This window comes from Callionymus lyra, chromosome 12 (genome assembly GCF_982586985.1).
Source record: "Callionymus lyra chromosome 12, fCalLyr1.hap1.1, whole genome shotgun sequence".
NCBI classification, from domain to species: domain Eukaryota; kingdom Metazoa; phylum Chordata; class Actinopteri; order Syngnathiformes; family Callionymidae; genus Callionymus; species Callionymus lyra.
Window position 1 is genome coordinate 23,123,704 of NC_141829.1, and position 20,503 is coordinate 23,144,206.

Sequence of the window (20,503 nt, forward strand, 5' to 3'; positions counted from 1 at the left end):
CACAGGACCGAAAACAAAGATGTGTGTTAGAGAAGATGATGATGATGATGATGAAGGTGTTAAAGTCATCTCATGCTGTCAGTTCAAAAGTAACAGAGCGACGTTCTGCCTTCAGGACAGATGTTATTTTTGATTTGTATACATTTAAATGAATATAAAGGAACATATTGGGATGCATTTATTTCATTTAATTTTGTCTAATTTATTCAATTCAGTTAAATATTAATTTATCAGACATCCCTTTGTTTTTCCTTTCATTTACTTTTCTTGCAATTGATTTATTTGGAATTTTACCTAAAGATGTCAGCACAGATTCATATTATTATTTAAATCAATTCTATATAGTTTCTTTACAAAGTAAAATTAAAAGTCATAATAATTTCTATATATATTTTAAGTTTATGGTTTAATTATTTTAACATATTTAATTGACGAAGTTGTGTATCTCTCTCTCTTTCTCTCTCTCTCTCTCTATATATATATATATATACATGCAGTATATACATATATCGTTTTTTGATTGTATTTTTTTTTTTTAATTGTACATGTAAATGTTTTATAACCCATATTTTTTTCAGTTTTTTATTTGCTATTTATTTAGTTTCTAATTCACTTCATAAAACTTAAACTGTAAGACATAGATACAGATATAGATATGTTTACATTTTGAATCTTATTTATGATATTACTTCATATTTTTACATGTATTCGAATTGCAATTGGTTCATAATGTTTTAATTTAAAGGTTTATAACTATGTGGAAAGTTTAAAAACATTTTCAACATACCATCTAATAAAATATTTGAAACAAAATCTAAATGAAGGTTTTATTTACCGGTACAATAAATATTCTTGTTCCTTTTTCCCCCCAGGTTCCAGGTGTTTGAACTCACCTGACCAAAGAAGGCCACTCTGAAGTAAGTGCCCAGCAGCCTCCTCCCCGTGTGCATGACTTCTGTCACTTTGCTGTAGGCTCGATGCAGCGTGTCGTAGAGATGCGCCAGTTTCTGAGGAGAACGGAGAGAGTGAGGTCCAGCTGGAGGCTGGAAGACTCTGCTGGTTCAGGTACCTCAAAGTCGCGGCGCTTCTCGTAGATGGGAATGATGAGCTTGTAGATGTCGGATATCAGCTCGTAGCGCTCGGCTTTCCACAGGCCGTCAGCGCACTCCTCCAGGAGCTCCATGAGGACGTCCTGACAGAGAACAACTCAAACTATGGAACTGACAAACAACTACGAGGACAGCAACAACGACTCAGTACCTCGTTGAAGTGGACGTCCTGCATGCCCACGTCCTCCATCATGGCCGCCTCCTCGTCGATGTTTGGCGTGGTGACTTTGAAGGTGGTGCAGCCCTGCTTGAACATCCCTGCAAAAAACACAATTGTTTATAAAAATTGGAACTCGTCATGAACAAACACAGAGCAGCTTCACCTGCGTCAAGATCAGTCGAGATGTGACGTTTCATGAGTAATTCATTTGCTTTGTTATTTTGTTTTGTTTGTTCCTAAAGTATGGACGCACCCAGACTCTTTACGACAATAACGAGAGCTTTCAAATATCAGTCAGCTGCAGTGATGAGTTAACTGAGAAGGAGTGGGATGAAGAGAGAGTGATGTTGTAAAACAAGTCAAGTGTGGAGTAAGTCGTAGAGTGTTTATTAAGTCTGAAATTTATTTTTATGTGAGTTGGAAAAATTAATTGTTCAGTGTTGTTTAAAATATTTGAGTCTTACTCAAGAAATATTAGTACATTTCAGTTCAGGAACATTTCAAGTCCTACCACAGTGCATAATTAAACTCCAGAATATGAGTCTCTTATTTTAAATATGAGAAAAAGCTTCTTAGCCTGATTATGTTAGTTTACACTTTTAAACCTTTCTAAATTGATCATTTTCCTCCCATTAAAGGCAGTGATTAAAGGGTTGTAATATAATGTTCAGCTTCATCACCTTTCCTCCGAAGATATTCTGCGACCAGAGCAGCGACGTGGACGTAGCACATGGCGGCCTGTAAACACAGAAGGATAGTTTGATAGAGTTCACGCGGTGAGTGCATGAGATCCTGCTCTACCTCTGACAGGTCTCCATTCTTGACGTGGATGCGAGCCATGCTGTCCAGCCAGGTCTTCCTCAGCTCGGGCGTGCTGGCGTACGACTTGGCCAGACTGTACTGCAGGTCCACCAGCATCTCCGGGTCTCGCTCGTGCTCCTTCATCTGAGCCGTGGCCATCAAGACCGTCCTGATGCGCTTGGTCAGGTCTTTGACGTCCGAGGGGAACGCTGTGTTCTGGTGACGGGTCGAACGGAGGTTTAATGGCTACAGACAAAAAAAACACGTCCACCTTCTCTCACCTTGATGGTTTTGTCACTGTTGGCACAGTTGTTGATGATGGACAGAGACTGCTGGAAGCGAGTGCTCCCGATCCCGATGACATCCGCGATCAGCTGACTGACAGCAATCACAACCTAGAGGAGAGGAAGACACGCTGGATTATGAGATCAATAAATACACTGATAAATAAACAAAGAAGTTATTTTTTAGTTACGTTTTTTTTTTATTATGTCCCGTTAACAACCTTCCTATAATGTAAGAGTAACAAGCATTTTCATGTTCCTGGGGTATGGCATTAAAAAAAAACTATTAAATATTGAAGAATAATCCGGATTATTCTAATGGAAATTGAAACATAAATGTAATATCCATTAGGGCAGTACATCATTATCACCAAAAAACATTAATCATTGTTAGTATTTTGTCAGAGAACAATTACAAATCTCAGCCTACCCACTACTTTTATTTTTGTTCATTGATTTATTTTATTTATATATATTGAGGAATATCTCTGGGAAAGCATTGTTAGTGGCTCAGCAACAATAGTTTTTATTCCTCTACAGTGACAAAAGGTCAATTTCTGGTCATTCTTATAAGAAAATGACTAAAATAAAGGTGGAACACAACCAATACCAAAAGTCTCACCTGCAGGTGTGTGCGGACGAAGGACTTGCGTCCGGTGTAGTCGAAGTTGCTCTTCATAAGGAAGTACAGCAGGTGAGCGGCGTCACTGCGTATGGAGCCCAGCTTGGAGTTGCAACACTTCAAGATCTCGTAGCAGAAGGCGGCGCACATGTCCGCGCGGCCCTCGAAGAACGTGCAGGGGAACTGTGGAGCAGACGCCACGAGGTCAGTCTCTGGAGAGACTCTGGAGTTTCATCCTCACCTTGTAGATGAAGGTCCGCAGCGACGTGAAGACCTGCTTCAAGGCCGTCTCCGACTGGTTGATCCTCAGGAAGCACAGGTGGACATCGAACACCTTCTTCATGAGTGGACTGTGGCCGTGATCCGAGCAGAGCTGCGTCTGTGAGGAGCAGATGTTGAACGCAGACACACAAACGAGGAGCGTCAGGAGTTTGCGTGTTACCTTGAAGCCCATGATGAAGATGCTGAGAGTGTCCAGGACCGTCAGGCAGACCTCTGTGGCGATGTTTGCCTCCAGCACCGACTGGTTCAGCACGTCGGCGTCTGTGTGACTGTAGGCTGAGGAGGACAACACAACACTGAAATAACTGTGCTAATACTCAAAAGAGGCCATTTGCCTATATTTATGTGGCCTCAGTTAAGAATGGAAATATAAATCTTCACCTCTATTTCCATCTTAATTTCACAGCTATATAAAATGTTTCATTCAATTATTTTTCTGTACTTAGTACTGCCTTTTTTCCAACTGATATTTGCATATATTTTCCAAAACTTACGATGTTTTCACAATATATTCTCAATTTAAATAGAAAATATTTATAAAATGAACAGCAATTTTTGATCATAAATGACTTTTGTTTTGCTTAATTGCCGATTATGTGATTTGGCACTTTTTGCGTAACCCTATGAAGAATCAGAATCAGAGCATGTTTATTGCTAGTATTGTTAACATTTAATTGACAAAATATAATATATTTAAAAAAAAAAGAAGGTGTATCTCATACAGTTTCTACACGTACTGTTGTTGAAAGTGTAGGAGTTGTCGAGGCTGCTGAGCTGCTGAAGGCGAGCGTGCATCATTCCCGCTCTGTTGCGAGACACAGGCAGAGTCTGAGACTTGCGCTCGTGAGCGATGGGTCCTGCCCCGTCCTGGTGCCTGGAGAAAGAAAAGCCAAAGATGAGGACGCGGCAGACGCTGTTAGAAACGATACTCAGTGAAACATGTATTCAACATTCAAGTGAGAATGCCATTATATATCATTTTATATATTTGGATTTTTATTTATTTAATTTTGGTAAATGTAATTTCATTTGTAAATGAAATAACCCGTTTTCTTCTCATTTGAATATTGATTTTCATCTTTAGATGTCAATATAGTTTATTTCTCAGCACTCAAAATGTCAGAACAATGAAGAAACATTTTGCATGCAGTCAGAAAACCAAACATAAAACCCAGCAGGAAACAACTGAAGCCATGCATGTTGTCACACTCGCTTGATGCTGTCATGCGTTAATGCTGGAGTTCTGTCGTGAGTCTTACCCCGGCAGGAGAGGGCAGGAGCCGGAGCTCATTGTGTTAAAGCATTCAGAGACAGAGAGCAGTTAGAGAGCAGGAACCCTCGGTGCCTCGTGCAGGCAACAGCATTTTCAAGACAAACTCAGTCAATGAATGATGTCATACTGATAATAATCCAACACATCTTCATATTCAAATACTAATACATTGATTAAAACACATTTAATGAAACACTTTTGTGGATATTTTTCTTCTGTAATCTCATGTTGGACCTCAAAACATATTAAATATATCAAGTCATATTATATTTAAGTTGACAAGTAAGGCTGCCTCACTAAGAAACGCAACAACTACAAAAATGTCAGGTGCAGCATATGCCAGGCAATCCCACAATCCTTTGCAAATTTCATTAATTAATGTCAAGGGTTTAAAAACAGTGACAAATATGACTCAAGGACTGAATTAAATGTTTTGTGTCAATTTAAATGTTTCACTGACTACAAGTCCCATAACACACTACAACAGTTCAATTAAAATAAAATGTATTTAACGCTGCTGACATTGAGTTCAACCCATGGCTAGAAACAATTTTAACTCAACTGTATAGACATTTGTATAATAAAATAGAGAATCACAATACAGCGCAGTCCTCCGCCAAGCAGCTCATCAGCAACCATGTTATTAATAGATTTTTTTTGTTAAATTTGTCATTTAGTGTATAAATGACAGCCATGAGCATAATGAGGTGCAGGTGACAGTAGCATTTTTCCAACTCACGCAAAAAATGGCCAAAATATTTTACAAAGACGCCCCGAGCCTTGAGTTTGACATATGCTCTATCGAGAGTTTATTAATCCTACCAAAGTTTTGTGAATCCAGATGGTTATCACCAGCAAAATCAATTATTTTCATGGTATTTGTCTAAATTAATTTCGCTGACAAACTCGTTACATCATTTGCTTTGATAATTGTATACAATAATCAGGTAATTACTCTGTAAATACACTGACACCATTACCTTGCTATGTAGCGCTTCCCCATGTATCTGAACTGATGGAGACAAACTCTGAGGAGGAGAGAGGACGACATAGGTTTTAGTATTTTCTGTGTCTGGTGATGATGATTGTGATCACTTACTCCACAAGAGTGAAGAAGTCCATGAGGTCAGCAGGTGAAGCTTTGTTCCAGTACGTGAACAGAGCATCTGCACAAGGTAAAAAAAGTATTAAAAAATAGATTAATTGACCAGCTGCTCACCAACAGCCATGGAGGCTCTTGGGCCTCCTTGCTGAGGCTGCTGCCCCCACGACTAAATCGTGTACGAGACTTACCTTCGGACATGCTCTTAAGAACATGCAGGAAGCACATGAGGAAGCTCTTGATCTCTGACTGCTCCAGTTTGTCACAGCGAAGCAGAGAGCTGCCCAGTGAGCCGTGCTGGTTATAAAGGACAGAGAGGAGGCTCAGGTTCAGGTAGACAAATTCACATGAACTTTAGCAATGATGCATTTAAACAATTCACTTGAATGGAAATAAAATATGCAAAAATCATCATTTTATAGCCCAGCAGGAAGTGTAAACATACATAAATAATCAAATTTAACTATTTGACATATTTGCAATAAAAATATTTTGCTTCTGGACTCTTATTATTAACAAATGTGAAATCCAGTAGGAAGCAACAAGACGGTCACTAAAGAGGTACCTTCTCTAAAGAGTTGCTCTTATCGTTGTTCTTCTCCGACAGGCTGTTGCTTGAGTCGGTGCTGACGAGGGACCCCCGAGAGTCGGCGTGGCGAACAAAGTTAATGTTGGGGGTGGACGAGGTGTGAGGGGAGGCTGAAGCACAATTGAGTGGGATTTACCCAAAGAAAACATTTGTATTTACAGCAGTATTTTGTTTTTTAAACTTACTGCCAGAGATCACTCCGAAAACATCCTTGTGCAAACTGGTGTCCAGGAAGGTGCTGGACCGTGGCGGAGTCAGTAATGCGTTGGAGAGAAGTGGATCTTCTCGTCCATTCTGGAGGAAAAGTCAAGTCGTGAGCCGATTATCAAATTGTACTGTGAAGTCAGAAGACAAAAGATGGACTCTTGAGCAGGATCTACTTTGATTTCTGCTTCGTCTTGGGTCTGATTGTAATACAAGCGTTTCTTGTTTTTGTAATGATGCCATAATTGTAGTTTAAATAATAAGGATTATTAATAGATTTTCCTGTTTAACTTTTGAGTTCAACAAAACAATGTTTATGACTACAAATAGATGTTCGTTTTTCATTCATTATTATTTTATTTTTAGAATTTTAAAGAATATAACCGTTTAATTTCTTAACCCTTGAGTCATCTCAGGGTCAAAGTGACCCGAATGGCCTGAAAACAAATGTGTTTGTGGTATCCCTTGTGTTGTCTCTGGGTCAAGGTGAAGGAACTCCCTCGCTTTAATAAATATATATGGAGAGGTGGAAGTCGTTCGACCTTGACCCACAAGCCTTTGGGTCACTTTGACCCTGAGATAACACAAGGGTTAAGAAAAAAGGATAGAACTAAGATAAATACAAATATTTTTTGGAAAGTACTTTTAAAAGCTATCAGAGGTTAGCACCCTCGAACCATCGCACCCCATAATATTTGTGTCATCACCCTTTTTGCCTGTTTTGTCGACTTGTATGTTTCAGTCAAGAGTGATCTGTGAGATTCTGGAATTTGGGGGAAAATGCACCATTCAAGATTCATTGTCCGTTTGTTATCCTGTTTGTTAAATTTTTTAGGAATGCAAAATGAAAATGTAGTAAATATAGTGTTGTTCAAAAATACTTTAATAATTCAACAATTTATGTGCTGAATATAAAGAGCAAGATTGTAGATAAAAGGTATCTGGAAAAGTTTTTTGGAAAGCAGTGTTGATCTCTAGTCTGTTTTGTTTTGTGTGTGTTTATATAACGTTTGTAAAGATTCTGTATACTTTATTAAGAAAAAAAGAACGACTGTAGGTGAGAGAAAACGTATGAAAAAGAAACCGGAGGTGAATAGTTAACGTGTTGCTGGTCCCGTACACAAGAGGGCGCCCTTACATTGTTGAGGTGGTTGACAGTGACCGGTGAGACTTCCTTGACGTTCAGCCGGTTGACATTCTCCTGCAGCAGCCCGAACAAGGGGAAGTACAGAGTGGCCATCCGGGCCTGTTGGCTCTGAACACACGCAGGCTCAAGATGATCAATGTGTCGTCAGTGAAGTTAAAAAACCTGTGAACTTACTTTCGAGGTGTAGCGTTCGTCGAATGTGTGTTTGATCATCAAGTTCTTCAGGACCTGGATGGCGATCTGACGAATCTCCCTGAGCTCCTGGAGGGACGTGCTGACCTCTCGGAGCAGCAGCCCGACCAAGAAGTGGTTCTTGCAGAAGTCGTCGGTCAGAGAGTAATCCATCTGCAGGTCTGGAGGGAGACCATTGAGAAGTGAATCCTGATCACTGGATTCAGTAAATCCTGGTTCAGGGTTCTAATGATCAACGCTGATTGTGCTGGACAAACAGGATTAGAAGGCAGCAGCTGCTCTCAAGAGCTCAACCTGTATAAACAACACCACCAACACCAACACACTAGATCCTGACAGTCATGGTGGTCAACTGAAAAACTCCAAAAGAGTCCAGATCAGAAGCTGATTGACGTTTAATCGTTTTGATTTGAGGAGACAAAATGAAAGTCAGGATTCTGACCAAGTCTGGTCGACAGATTTAGATAAAAGCTTCAGCATCGACTCACACATACCTACTGGAGAGTCACTCGACTCCTCTGAGTCACTAGAGGATAATACAGCTAAAGAACGAGAGATAAAAACATGAACTACTGCTGCTATTTATCTTGTTTTTGGTGTTGATGAGTCACCTCACCTTGAAACCTGAGGATCCTTCCTTTCCCAAAAGGCATGGGGAGGTTGAGAGGAACGTAGTGCTCGTGGTTACACACCACACGCAGGAACTCGAACTTGAACTCGAACAGCGTCTGCGTAAGAATCGTAGAGGCTTGTGAAGCGACGGCGACATAAAAGAGGAGGAAAACGTCACCTTTGGGTCTCCAGGCATGAAGCAGTTGATGTAGTTGTTGATCTGCTTGAAGACGAATCCTCGGTCCATCAGGTTGAAGCAGCGCTGCGGCGTCAGAACCAAGGTTAATGTTTTTAAAAAAACACTTTTGTTCGGTTTGAAGCTACCACTTACCTTGATGAAGACGGCCAGGCTGTGGTTGGCGTTTCTGGCCGCGTCCAGATTGTCTTTGTACTTCTGAGTGATGTGTGGCATCATCATGTTGACCAGCGTCTCCACCGTGTGATGGAAGGACGCAGAGAAGCGCTGATTCCTCGACAACTGCTTTTAAAACAACACTTATTTGCAAATTGTTTCATTTAATTTAATCACATTTTTTGGTTGATTCCCTTTTTCAGAGATCGATTACATTGTCAATATCTTATTCAACATTTAACAATTTCATTTTTAAGCTTTAGGACATAAGTAATATAAAATTACATAAATAACTAAACTGAATAAGCTACTCAGTATTTAAGTCCTGGGGTCTCATGTACTTAGGGGTCATATGCACCAAAAACATGCATACACAGTTATCCACTTCAAAGTCCATATGTATCAATAATGAAAAGAGCATTAAAAAAGTTGATTTACTGCTCAGATGTCACTAGTCACGTTGAGACATTCACATCAGAGTTACTATATCGGCCGATATTGATCAAAAATTGTGTTTGTAGTTACACAAGTGGATATACATGTTTTCACAAACTTGTTAATATGTTCTCATTCACTAAACTGATGATCTGGATTTATGAAGACATTATCGGTCGTTTTATACTCGACAGAGACTGGTTCACTTAAACGTCTAAATCTGTGATTGATTCCATGTTGATTGAGATAAAAAAAAAGAAAAGTGCTTATATTTGTGTGCGCACAGACAGATACATACGTCTGAATATTTTTGTACGTGCACCATTTTCTGGATTTGAGGCTAGGACTTTTAGTAGAAAATTCAAAAACTTCTTTCTACATGAGGCGCCAGGTGTTTTTAGCTGCTGCAGCATCTTTTAGAGTCTCACTAAAAACATGTGAAACAACACTGAACAACTAATTTTATAACCAAAAAAAAACCCTTTCACACTCATTTCAACTCAAAAACACTTTTTTTACACACTTCCTTTATCTCACTCCCTCTCAGTAAACTTGTTAGAGAAGATGTGATCATTTTACAGATTTTAGCCAAAATATTACATATGTTTTATTTTTTAATAACTGATCAAGCAAGAGTGTAATGAGACAGCATGTCACTATTGACGCATGTGCAGGTGAATCTGGTCTGTGTTGCTGGTGCTACTGCACTAGAGCTTGGACTCCCTAGGGTTGTTGTACTCACCCTCACTTTACAGCTCTGAATCAGGTACTGGGCCATGGACTTGACCAAGGCCTCGAAGAAGTACCAGGAGTACTGTGGAGAGAAGGTCCATGAGTGAGGAATGAAGGCAGCGGAGCAGCGGAACAGATCCGACGTGTCACCTTCAGCAGCTTGTTGCTGGTAAGGAAGTCCGTCGAAGGCTTCAGGATGGCTGTCATGGCTTTAGCGAGCTCTTCGTGGATGGTCCGAGCAGAGACGGACGTGTACGGCTCCGTCTTGAACACAAACTATTACACAAAACATGTGTCAGGAGGACGTGTCGCCAGCTACAAACGATAGATCCAGTTTGAAGTCAGTACCTTGACGTAGGACCTCAGATAGTGCTCCAGACCCTCCTCGTGACACTGAGACACCACATGGATCATCACCCTGAAGAACAGAAGACGGTCTTTAACTTCGTCACACTTCCTTTCCACTTCCTGTCCACTAGCCTTGTCCAAACTATGGCCCGCAGACCTTGAAAGTACAACAAGCTTCTTTTTTTTCCATTTGAACATTTTAATAGAAGAGAAACTGACTTTCACTCAAACCTGAGCACCATCAAACACAAACTGACCGAGTCACGTTGACCGCCACATCCTCCTGCGTGGCACCGGTCAACACGCTGAACAGACGATTGAGGATGGTCGGCAGGAACTTGATCATCACATGACTCTCCATGGCATGTAGACTCTGGAGGAAAACATTCATGAAAACATTATAAACTTTCTTAACTTAAGGAATAGAATAATAACATTTGATTCCTTAAGGACAACGAGCTGAATCCATCATCTTAAGCTTCCTGGTTCTAGTCCGTGGTGTCACATCATCCATTGTTGGTCTCTTTTCCTGCTTGTTCTCATGTATTAGCTTGAGCTTTTCCAAGTATTTTTTTCAGTAAGTGTGTTTTTAAACCTTGTTTTTTCTGCTGTACGTGTGTGTTGACCGCATTTGTATTTCCAGTTGTATAATTCATTTCTTTATCGTTTGACACAAACCTTCAGGTACTTGACCAGCTCTCCTCCTGACACCGGAGCTGACGATGACAGCAACTGACTGTGATTGAAGAAATTGTGCAAATGTTGATCCTGAAACAAAAAAATTTTTTTAGAATTTGATCAAGAAATTTTTTTTACCGATGTTTAATACGACAGTCACCTGAGTGTAGATGGTGGACACCAAGTGAGCGGACACCCGGAATAATGGCTTCCCCCCGTCCACCCATTTGACCTCTGGGCTGGAATGCTGTTAATTAAACCGAAACTTTTATCAACACAGTTTTAATTAACGATCAGGGTTTAATTTAAAGTCGAGGCTCACCTTGCCGGCTCCCTCCTGACAGCTGAGGTATCCACCAGGCAGGTTGGCAGCGACTGGAATTTGACTCTCGTTCATGATCACACGACCGTCTCTCAGCAGGGGGAGCCAGGCGTAGCCCACTGAGACGGATCAGGAAACACTATCAGTGTGTGTGCAATTATGCTGACGCTGCAAAATCTGATTGTAGCTCATTCAGATTTTTTTTATGGTGATTCTTCAAAATAGACGACTCTGGTGTTTACCTTGCATCTCGACCTGGTCTCTCTTCTTGGTGCTGGCCTTGCTGTTGCTCTCGCAGCTGACGTGATAGAAGGTGAAGAGCAGATGATGCTTCTCGTGCAGCTGAGTCGGGAGCTCGATCTTGAACTAGGTCACGAGAGCGAACGTGAGGAATCGTTCACGCATCAGAGACTCTGAGGCGAGTGTTGAGTTTACCTCGTCGTAGAACTCGGGGTTGTGCTGGTGATGTAATACTGCAGCGAAGGCATTTTTGGTGAACAGGGGTCCTCCGGGTCGCCCGTAGATGCACTGCAGAGATCAGACAAATCGGATTTTTAATCTCTGGAGGCAAAAAATAAGAGGATTTAAAAAAGGTCTATGGTTCAGTTACTGATTCTGCTTTGATAATTTATTTTTAATTCTGTTTTTTTCTTCCTGTATCTTCTCCACAATCTTCTACTGAAGATCAACATGCATGTTTCTGGGAATTACAGATGCACCTGATCTCACCCCAGAAAGCTGAGGATTAAGATGATCAAGTATTCCGGATTACAGTGACCTCGCTTTGTTTGCTTTTTGTTGTTGCTTTTTTTCTTCATGACTGTGTATTGACAACCAAGTTTTTTTCCTTTTTTTTCAAATCTTTCCAAAGCGTCCAGAAACTTGTTTGACTCTTTATTCTCGGATTGTATTTTTCGATGATTTTTGTTGGAACCTTTTTCAATTAATAATAATCCAACATAAACTCTTGTTGACTCCAGCAGGACAGACGTACCTTGAGTGCAACCGCATCTTCTTCATCAGAATCCATAAACTCGATGCAGACGGCGATATTCCTGGCCTGAGGGCAGAGCAAAACATCCGAGCAAAGTAAACAACCTGAGGAAACCATTTAAACTCCAATTTTTGTACCTTTGCAAACGTCTTCTGGCTGTCGTACTTCAAGTGACGCGGGTAAACGTAGAGGTGATTGTTGTAGATGGTGAAAGGCTGAGAACATTTGGCGATACACGGCACAAACTCCTCGACTTCGAAGAACACGCCCGTCTTCTCACTTACATCAAACTGCTTCACAGGAATGAAGGATGAAGTAACACAATCTAAACACAAGAGACGGGAAAACATGTAAGACCAGGGATCGGAGCGGATTCATTTTCTGAAGAATGAATTACTTGTCAAGTCGGGCGCGACATTGTCAATGATCACGTCCAGGTTTCCAAGGATCACAGGCAGCTTGGCCATCTTCTCTGGCCTGAGAAGGAGAAGTAACATGCAGGGTTGACACGAGAAAAATAGTATGTGAGTCATGGTTCGAGGGAGAAAACACACTTTCTGAAGTCGGCCAGCAATTTCAGCACGTCTTCATTGGACAGTTTGTTGCTGTCCTGTCGGTAGAGAGGCGAGAACCGAGCGCTTTTATCCAGAACTCCTGAAGCATCTTTGAACAACGGTCTGCATGTAAGAAGAGGACATGGAGTTGAGGACATGAAGACATAAAACAATGAGGTCAACTTCAGTTACAGTGAAATTATGGATCAGTATTGTCTATGCTTTACAGCATACTGGTTGATACTGGTTCTGTCAGTATAATTTTGGGGCTGAGTTCTGAGTGTGTGTGAGGGGCTTTTAGTTGTTTTTGTTAGGCTTGTTATGTCTCAATATAAAATAAAACAAATATGATGAAAGTAGAATAAAAACAAACCTTGCTGCCCAGGCAAATGGCATCCGGTACTGTCCCAGCCTGTTGCAGGCCAGCTTGGCATTTTTCAAGACCTTCTGGGCCACCTGGTGAAAACAGAAACACCTTTGAGCTTTGTTTCTGTTGTGTGTGTGTGGTCGACAAGTATTATTATGACAGAGTGAAATAACAGATGAAGAATTAAACTGACTTTGGAGGAGTCAGAACTCTTCATGTACGGCTCAGCACAGTGGTTGATCCCCCCCTGCAGAACTTTCTCTATCCGGGCCACCAGGAAAATATCAGGGTGGGGACAAGTGATGGAGAAAACACCCTGTGGAGAGAAATGGTATTACACAAAAATGATAACATAATTTGCGTCAACTCCTTTTTAAAAATAATTTGACTATAGATGTCAATGTACTTTTAGAATTCATAGGATCATTAGCTATGATAAACAGCGAGTATTGGAAAAAATATGTCCCATCAAAGGGACCAGAATTTGTTTGTAAAATGCATTAAAAATGCTCCCTTTTCCCTAATAAAATTATTTTTTATAAATATATAGTATTTTATTTAGCGGCATTTTTTTTATCTTCCGTTAAAACCTTTTTATATCAATTTCTTTGAAATTAAAAAAGGATTTAAAAAATAAATTCAATAAAACTATAAAGGTAGAGATATAAGCTTTGAAAAATGAATCTGCTTCTATTTATTTTTATTTTTCCTTATTTATTTCTACATGTTGGCACTCAAGGGTTAAATCACCAACAAATATATGAACATTTTCCAAATATTTTGCAATGCAGCAATAATTAGTTAATTCCTATGTGAACTAATAAGAAATAAATCTGCAGCAATTAAATGACAATAATAGTTTAAAAATTAAGAAAAAAAAAGTAAGAGTTTTTGAAGAAATGTTTAAACAAAACATCCACCAGGACAGAAAATAAAGGTAATTTAATAATAACAATGTAAGTTTAGAGAAGTTTAAAAACTCATTGAGTGAAGTAGTCACCAGTCTGGGGTACTGCAGGATTGACTCAGGGACACCATGAATCAACCGCGGCCCCTCTGGACGAGCTTCTCCGCCGCCGTTGATATAAATACTGTCGTGCGAGGGCGTCATGCCCCTGACCGACGGGTGGTTGAGATCCACGTGGAAGTCCGACGAGATCTTTCTCCCGTTCTGGATGTCGAACAGCGAGAGAGTGACGTAAAAGGGCTCCACCTGGAAACACAACAAATGTCAGCACTGATCAAATCCTGCCTCATCATCATCCTGTGATCAGGATGTCGAGACACCCAGAATAGATGCTTAATAAGATTGTGGAGGCTGCGTCAGCACAAACCCATTTGTCTGTGTGCAGTCGGCTGGGAGTGACAGCAGGATATCGGATGCTATTAAATGATTGTTTTCTGTTATTGAGTCTGTTGTCTGGTTGCTGTGGCGACAAAAGCTAAAACAAGTGGCTGGAAAGCAGATGCAAGAACAAACTCAAGGACAACGTTCGAGCAGCTTCTTCAGACGAGCAGCGAAACGCTGTCCTAGAAACTCTAGTCTAGTTAACTTGCTTTTGAACCTCTTGCATAACCATAACCTGGATGAACGTTCATGGAAAATGAGGCTGAATCGAACTAGCTATATTTATTTTCATCTTTTTTCATTATGTTATTTCTATCACCATAAAACAGTAAAATAATTATTGCTTTCTAAAATCCTTCTTCATACAATTGCCTCAATGTATTAATGGAGTCTCACGTTGGTCGTGGGTCCTTCTTCGTTCTCTGCCACGCAGCATTGCAGGTTGAACGAGAGATCGTTGCAGTTGACGAGGACACGTTTTCCAAACTTCTCCTCAAACTGCTTCACGTCCGGTTCGATCCCTGAGAAATCAAGTTTCTGCAGAGAGAAGTAGAAAAGGTCAGTGAGCGCGAGCTCCAGGTTTTCTCACGAGTCGTTTGTAACCTGAGTGTCCGGGTCCAGTGTGAACAGCTTCAGCCTGGTTTCACTCCTCATTCGTGACTCAATGTCTCTGGTGCTCTGAGAGAGAAAACAATCTTTACTTTTACTGACGGGAGGTAGGACCAGTATGTTTTTATTTTGTGAATGTAAATATTGACAGGATATTTGAACACCTGCAGAAAGTGTAATGTAATGAGTAATTCTTCAATTTCAGATTAGACACAACAATTGTAAAAAGTCTTGGGACAAATTTACAAACTTTTAGTTGGGAGTTTGTAGATTTCATTTGCACTACACTGCCAAGGTAAAATACAGCTACGTTAGCAAGCTACGATTAAAGTAAACATTTTTAAATTACAAATTTATTTTAAGTACTGACTTTAGAAGATGAACTATTTGTTGTCAGACCAGTTCCAGTCAAATTTGTAAATCAACGAGAACTAAATATATATATTATATAAATATAAATAAAAAACAGTAAGAGTGACTATGTTACGAAAATAAAACAAGTTTTTGAATACATTTTATTTAACTACAAAGATTTTTTCAACATTATAACCTGAATGGAATTGACCTCCTAATGATGTATTTCATGATGATGGCGTTGAAATAATAATGAACATGACATAATAAACTAATTTAAAGTGCCACCTGATGAGGGCCCCGATAAGATTAACAAAGGGCAATATGTGCCCCCCACGCCATGTGTTGAAAACTCTGAACTTTGATAAAGGAGTAGAAAACACCATCATAGCGACAAGTTTTCCTGTTGATATTTGAGTGTGTGAGACTTATGAATCTAGTTATTTATACTATTCTGGGCCTCATTTAGTTGATTTATAAAATCAACAGTGTGTTCTGTTCCACATCCACCTGGAGAATTACAAATGAAAAATGAAACTAATTTGAGTCATTTACCATTTGAAGTTGTCAGATTAGTCAAACAACAGTTATGTGGACGGCTGGAGAAAATGAGGCGTGTAAGCAGCGACTGCTAATGTGAGCCACATGGATTCTGTTAGATGTGAACAAACCTGAAAACTGTCCATGCTTCCTGCTGAGGAGCTGTCCGACTTCCCCAGATCATCATCTAGAACAGAAACAGGATCACACATCAGACGGAGAGAACTGGTTGAGACGAGTCTTATCGGGGAAAGAAAAAGAAGCGTCGGCAGCAAGAGTTAGGAGGATTAGCAGATTGTTTTGTGTCGATGTATTCAGCTTCTTCCTGACATGGCTAAGCTTCAGATGAGGCAGGATCTGAGTATTAAAAGTCTGGGTGGTCCAGGACCAATGCTGGGTACAGAGGTCCAATGAAGATGGTGGCGGTTAAATCCAGCATCCGATAATCCAACGATGTTTTCTTTAAATTTGTTTCTGTAGATTTCACTTGTCTCCGAACTATTCTGTCTCCACCCTGTCTGCACTCTCTCCACCGTCTAGACCAGGCGGGTGAAACTCAATAACACAAGGGGCCAAAATCTTTTTAGCAGTCTAAGTTGTGGGACAAACAAAATGTATATTTAACAAACAAGTGATAATTGTTTAGAGGCTCCAATGATCTTAATTCATTTCCTACAACATGTGTTTTACTCATATTGTTGACATCCATAATTTTCATCCCTTCCACCTATACCTCTAACTCCTTATTTGCACTAAATATTAATTTATCATCAGCAAAGAAACTTCTATTTCCATTAGCGATGATTAACTAGCTCACGGCAGGAAGGTTGCTGGTTCACCTCCAGCTTGGTGCAACCTGCGTCTTCTCTGTATTGAGTTGATTGTGTGTGTTCACTCAGGGTACTCTGGTTTCTTCCCATACTCCAGAATACATACAGAGGTTGAAAAATGAAAAATGTGTCTGTAGGTGACAAGAGCAAACAAGGGGGCGCACCATCGTGGATGTCCCCGTTCCTCTTCTCCTGCATGGCGACCTCGAAGCTGCTGTGCAGGATGCGGTTGAGCGTGTTGGTCCAGTCCTCCATCTCTGCCTCGCTGTCGGCGGCCAGCAGGTAGGTGCTCTTATCCTGCATCTTCAGCTCGAAGGCAAACCTCCGCACCTTGTTGTTCTGCGGGTCACGTGAGAAGCAAAGCAGGATCGTTAAGGAAAACATTATATTCACATAACTCAGTCTGCAGGTATCCATTAAGTCCACCAACATTTCACTAAATTCCTCATTAAATATTGAAACAGGAGAAGATTTTCACTGAAGGAATGTCTCATCTCTCAGTCCAAACCTAACAATCTCTCTCTAGGCAGTGCCAGAAGTTATCTAATGCTTATTTGAAGCTTTCAACAATTCAAATTCTGTTTAGGCTACAACAACAGTTTGCAGAAACAAATGGGGCAAAAACCAGCGAGCAAGAAATCACACTGTTCTGTGAAAACAATCAGCAACCGATGAGTCAGTGCAGCCCGGCCCAGATGTAAATAAAGCCGGGTGTGAGGAGGGACGAGCTTTTCCATCTGTGAAGTCTGAGCTTGAGCTGACGCAGACACAATTAAGATTTTATGTTTTAACAGCTCAATGAATCAAATTGAGGATTTTACAGAAATGTTCAAAAAGTGAATTTCTAAGATCAGAGCAGAATATATAAATGACATAGGAAAAAGCAACAATAATTGAGATTGAACTTAGAATTAAAGAAATCAAATCAAATACTTGGATGTTATCGTCATGATTATAGAAATACATATTTGAAAATTAAACATTTAAATATATTTACTTATATTTCTTATGTTATTTGTTATTTGTATTGGAGATTGTTTTTCTTGTCTTCACTTGTTTTTGTTTCACTTGTTATAATTGAAAAATATATATGTATAATCTCAACAATCTTAACTTGGGTTTGATATTTAAATGTAATTAAACAAATTGAAATACATTTCTTATGAATGAGCTAACTAACCCACTATCAGTGACGACATTTGTCAACCTCACCTGATGACCAACTTAGAGATTAAGAGTAACTTCCCAGTAATACGAATCTAAAAAACTTTATCCAACAGAAGTGCATCAGAAGAAGTGCCCCTTTAAACCTGTTGTATCGCCATAGCAACAGTCCATCACTCAGGAAGTATAAACAACAGACCTGGACGACACCCATGCAGGAGTCCAGGAAGATGGTTCCTTTGGGCTCTTTGGAGATCTTCTCATCCTTGTAGAAGTTCAGGTTGTAAGAGCCGTCGCCCAGCTGCGTGAGGTGGAAGTATCGCCGCTTGAAAGACTGGGACAGAAGAGTTGGTCAGTGAGCACAAGGGTGGGATGTTATTATTGGATTAAAGTTATTAAAAGTATTATCTTGCTAACGCTTCACAACCTTTATAGGACAAGATAAAACTGTTGTATTATAGGAGCTTTAGTATGAATTGAAAGAGCCTGGATTGATGGGTCACTAATAAGAAACTAATTTTAATAATTTTCATGGCAGAAAAGTTGACCTACCTAGTCCCCCTGACATTGTGAAACCAACAGCCTAGTCGAACATTTAAAACCTTTCAAAGCATATTGATTTCAAGCATATTATTTGTTTGTGTGTCTCACCCTCATCGTAACACTGATGGCGCTGTTCATGTTGCCCTTATAAAGCCAGCTGTGTTTGGTGATGCCGTCCTTCTGGGATCCGAGAGAAGCTGTGTCCTGAAGAAGAGTTTAAAATGGGTATAAATGTGGGAACACACTCTTTGTTTCATACTGTTGTTTGCATCCACACAATGGGGCGCAGTTTTAAACAAAACACAACAACAGTTTTTCTTAATAATTTGAGAATGATTTGGATCCTTCTATGAAGCCAAAGTAAACCAAACTGTTCATCAAAATGTTGAACATTATTTTATACATATTTTAATGTCACTGTAAATACACTTATAATTTATCAATGTCTGGAAATTCCAACATAGAATGATAAACTTAAATATAAACTCAAAATCCCCTTTACATTTTTTTTAATTATTATTTAATTATATTTAGATTAAGCGCTTAATGCTAAACTGATTAGAAGAATAATGTATACCATTTCCGTCAGCTTTAAGCTATTAAAATGACACTTTTGGCTGAATAGATAATTCAAACTGAGTCTGACTAACCTCTTTGTGGTAGACAAGGTGGTAGAAATTTAAATTGATATCCCTGTGACAAATTCAACTGTAATGTAAAGGGAACAATGTTTTAAACTGAATTGTGTACATGCTAGCCTAGCTAGTAGCTAAGAATTCCACACCTATGTCACTATGTTTATATATATTTTGCAGACCATACGTATCTTGCATAACATTAATGTTGTTTTTTTTCAATTAATAGCTTGTCTAGTAAGATTTAAAACAATATTTTTGTCTCGGAAGATAAGCATTTTCCAGAATTATTGATGCTTTTTATAATATTATTGCTACAAAACCATCCGCAAAGCAACGTTGGAACTTCTTGATCCGTGTAGGTCCTGATATCAACCTGTGTTGGTCATGATATGTCTTTAAACACACATTCATTAGCACTTCTCTTGTCTGAAATAAAACCTTATGACCAAGAATGTGAAGAGTAGATATATATAGATTTATATTACTTCTTTGTCGCAGGTGTTGAAAGGCCCGACATGGTGAAAAACAAACTGGTACCAAACCAACAGATCAGTGCAACACCTGATCTCCTCACACCACAGGAGGAGCAGCGTTTGTCAATCTCTGGCCGAGATGATGCCATAGTTAACACAACTCACTGGCTCTTCCGGACTTTTGAAATAAATCGTATTGGCATGCGTCAAATCATCCAGAGATGTGTGTGTTTCGAATTTGTGTTTGATGACTTTCCAAGATGTCACATTTATCCTCCACCATTTGAGCACTAATTTGTTCTGCATCTGAAGAAAGTTCCCGACTTTTTCAATGCCTCGACCACATTCAGCAGGCCCCAGAGTAAAATAAAAATGGCTGCTCAAACTCCTTTCCTAGCAGTGAAGTTGTTTTTTTATGATGGGACAACGGGAGCCAGCAAATTTCTCATGTCTAACTCTCGTACTTGCCGACTTATAAAACTTTAGTACATTGATCTCTACTTTCATCCTTAAGTGATTCGTAGTCTGGAGAGAAGATGTGAAAGTTGGAGAAGTTAGGCTTGACTCACAAGCTACATTAATGTAATAATATTACATCTACCAAGGAGGGCATTTGTCTGTACCTGACACTACTTTACATTCAGTAAAGCAGATCTTAACCTCAAAATACCAGTAATGTGAAAATAAACCTTTTGCTGGATCGCCAATTCATTTATGAAGCTCTTGAAGGATTCCTTATTCCCTGTGGCGTAAATTATATTTTTAGTTTAATACTTTTATACTGCAACAATTATTCGAATATCGTGCTGGAATAGCTGAAGTTAAGATTTGACTAACTCTCTCCT

General features: G+C 39.7%; 1 protein-coding gene across 7 annotated transcripts in view; it reads right to left on the reverse strand.

Moving 5' to 3' along the window:
- The window catches only part of LOC148068715 (dedicator of cytokinesis protein 9-like), a 64,045-nt gene that overhangs the window by 5,116 nt on the left and 38,426 nt on the right, over positions 1–20,503 (reverse strand). For 4 of the 7 annotated variants that reach the window (XM_087804291.1, XM_087804288.1, XM_087804289.1 and 1 more), the window contains exons 6-47: positions 18,656–18,751; positions 18,204–18,338; positions 17,005–17,179; positions 16,142–16,197; positions 15,111–15,185; positions 14,904–15,044; positions 14,160–14,372; positions 13,353–13,475; positions 13,166–13,248; positions 12,793–12,915; positions 12,636–12,715; positions 12,376–12,563; positions 12,239–12,304; positions 11,680–11,772; positions 11,487–11,610; positions 11,245–11,363; positions 11,083–11,169; positions 10,923–11,012; positions 10,502–10,617; positions 10,245–10,314; positions 10,047–10,172; positions 9,907–9,978; positions 8,709–8,855; positions 8,556–8,639; positions 8,382–8,493; positions 7,748–7,926; positions 7,565–7,681; positions 6,408–6,516; positions 6,199–6,332; positions 5,825–5,930; positions 5,631–5,697; positions 5,512–5,559; positions 3,996–4,132; positions 3,419–3,534; positions 3,218–3,355; positions 2,977–3,159; positions 2,352–2,465; positions 2,071–2,286; positions 1,950–2,007; positions 1,261–1,367; positions 1,070–1,192; positions 894–1,007 (exon numbers count right to left, since the gene is read on the reverse strand). In XM_087804291.1, the coding sequence (XP_087660417.1) occupies positions 894–1,007; positions 1,070–1,192; positions 1,261–1,367; positions 1,950–2,007; positions 2,071–2,286; positions 2,352–2,465; positions 2,977–3,159; positions 3,218–3,355; positions 3,419–3,534; positions 3,996–4,132; positions 5,512–5,559; positions 5,631–5,697; positions 5,825–5,930; positions 6,199–6,332; positions 6,408–6,516; positions 7,565–7,681; positions 7,748–7,926; positions 8,382–8,493; positions 8,556–8,639; positions 8,709–8,855; positions 9,907–9,978; positions 10,047–10,172; positions 10,245–10,314; positions 10,502–10,617; positions 10,923–11,012; positions 11,083–11,169; positions 11,245–11,363; positions 11,487–11,610; positions 11,680–11,772; positions 12,239–12,304; positions 12,376–12,563; positions 12,636–12,715; positions 12,793–12,915; positions 13,166–13,248; positions 13,353–13,475; positions 14,160–14,372; positions 14,904–15,044; positions 15,111–15,185; positions 16,142–16,197; positions 17,005–17,179; positions 18,204–18,338; positions 18,656–18,751 (4,860 nt within the window). Of the gene's footprint in view, positions 1–893; positions 1,008–1,069; positions 1,193–1,260; positions 1,368–1,949; positions 2,008–2,070; positions 2,287–2,351; positions 2,466–2,976; positions 3,160–3,217; positions 3,356–3,418; positions 3,535–3,995; positions 4,133–5,511; positions 5,560–5,630; positions 5,698–5,824; positions 5,931–6,192; positions 6,333–6,407; positions 6,517–7,564; positions 7,682–7,747; positions 7,927–8,259; positions 8,308–8,381; positions 8,494–8,555; positions 8,640–8,708; positions 8,856–9,906; positions 9,979–10,046; positions 10,173–10,244; positions 10,315–10,501; positions 10,618–10,922; positions 11,013–11,082; positions 11,170–11,244; positions 11,364–11,486; positions 11,611–11,679; positions 11,773–12,238; positions 12,305–12,375; positions 12,564–12,635; positions 12,716–12,792; positions 12,916–13,165; positions 13,249–13,352; positions 13,476–14,159; positions 14,373–14,903; positions 15,045–15,110; positions 15,186–16,141; positions 16,198–17,004; positions 17,180–18,203; positions 18,339–18,655; positions 18,752–20,503 lie in introns of all 7 variants that reach the window. The other 3 variants (XM_087804285.1, XM_087804286.1, XM_087804287.1) reach the window with 2 other exon arrangements.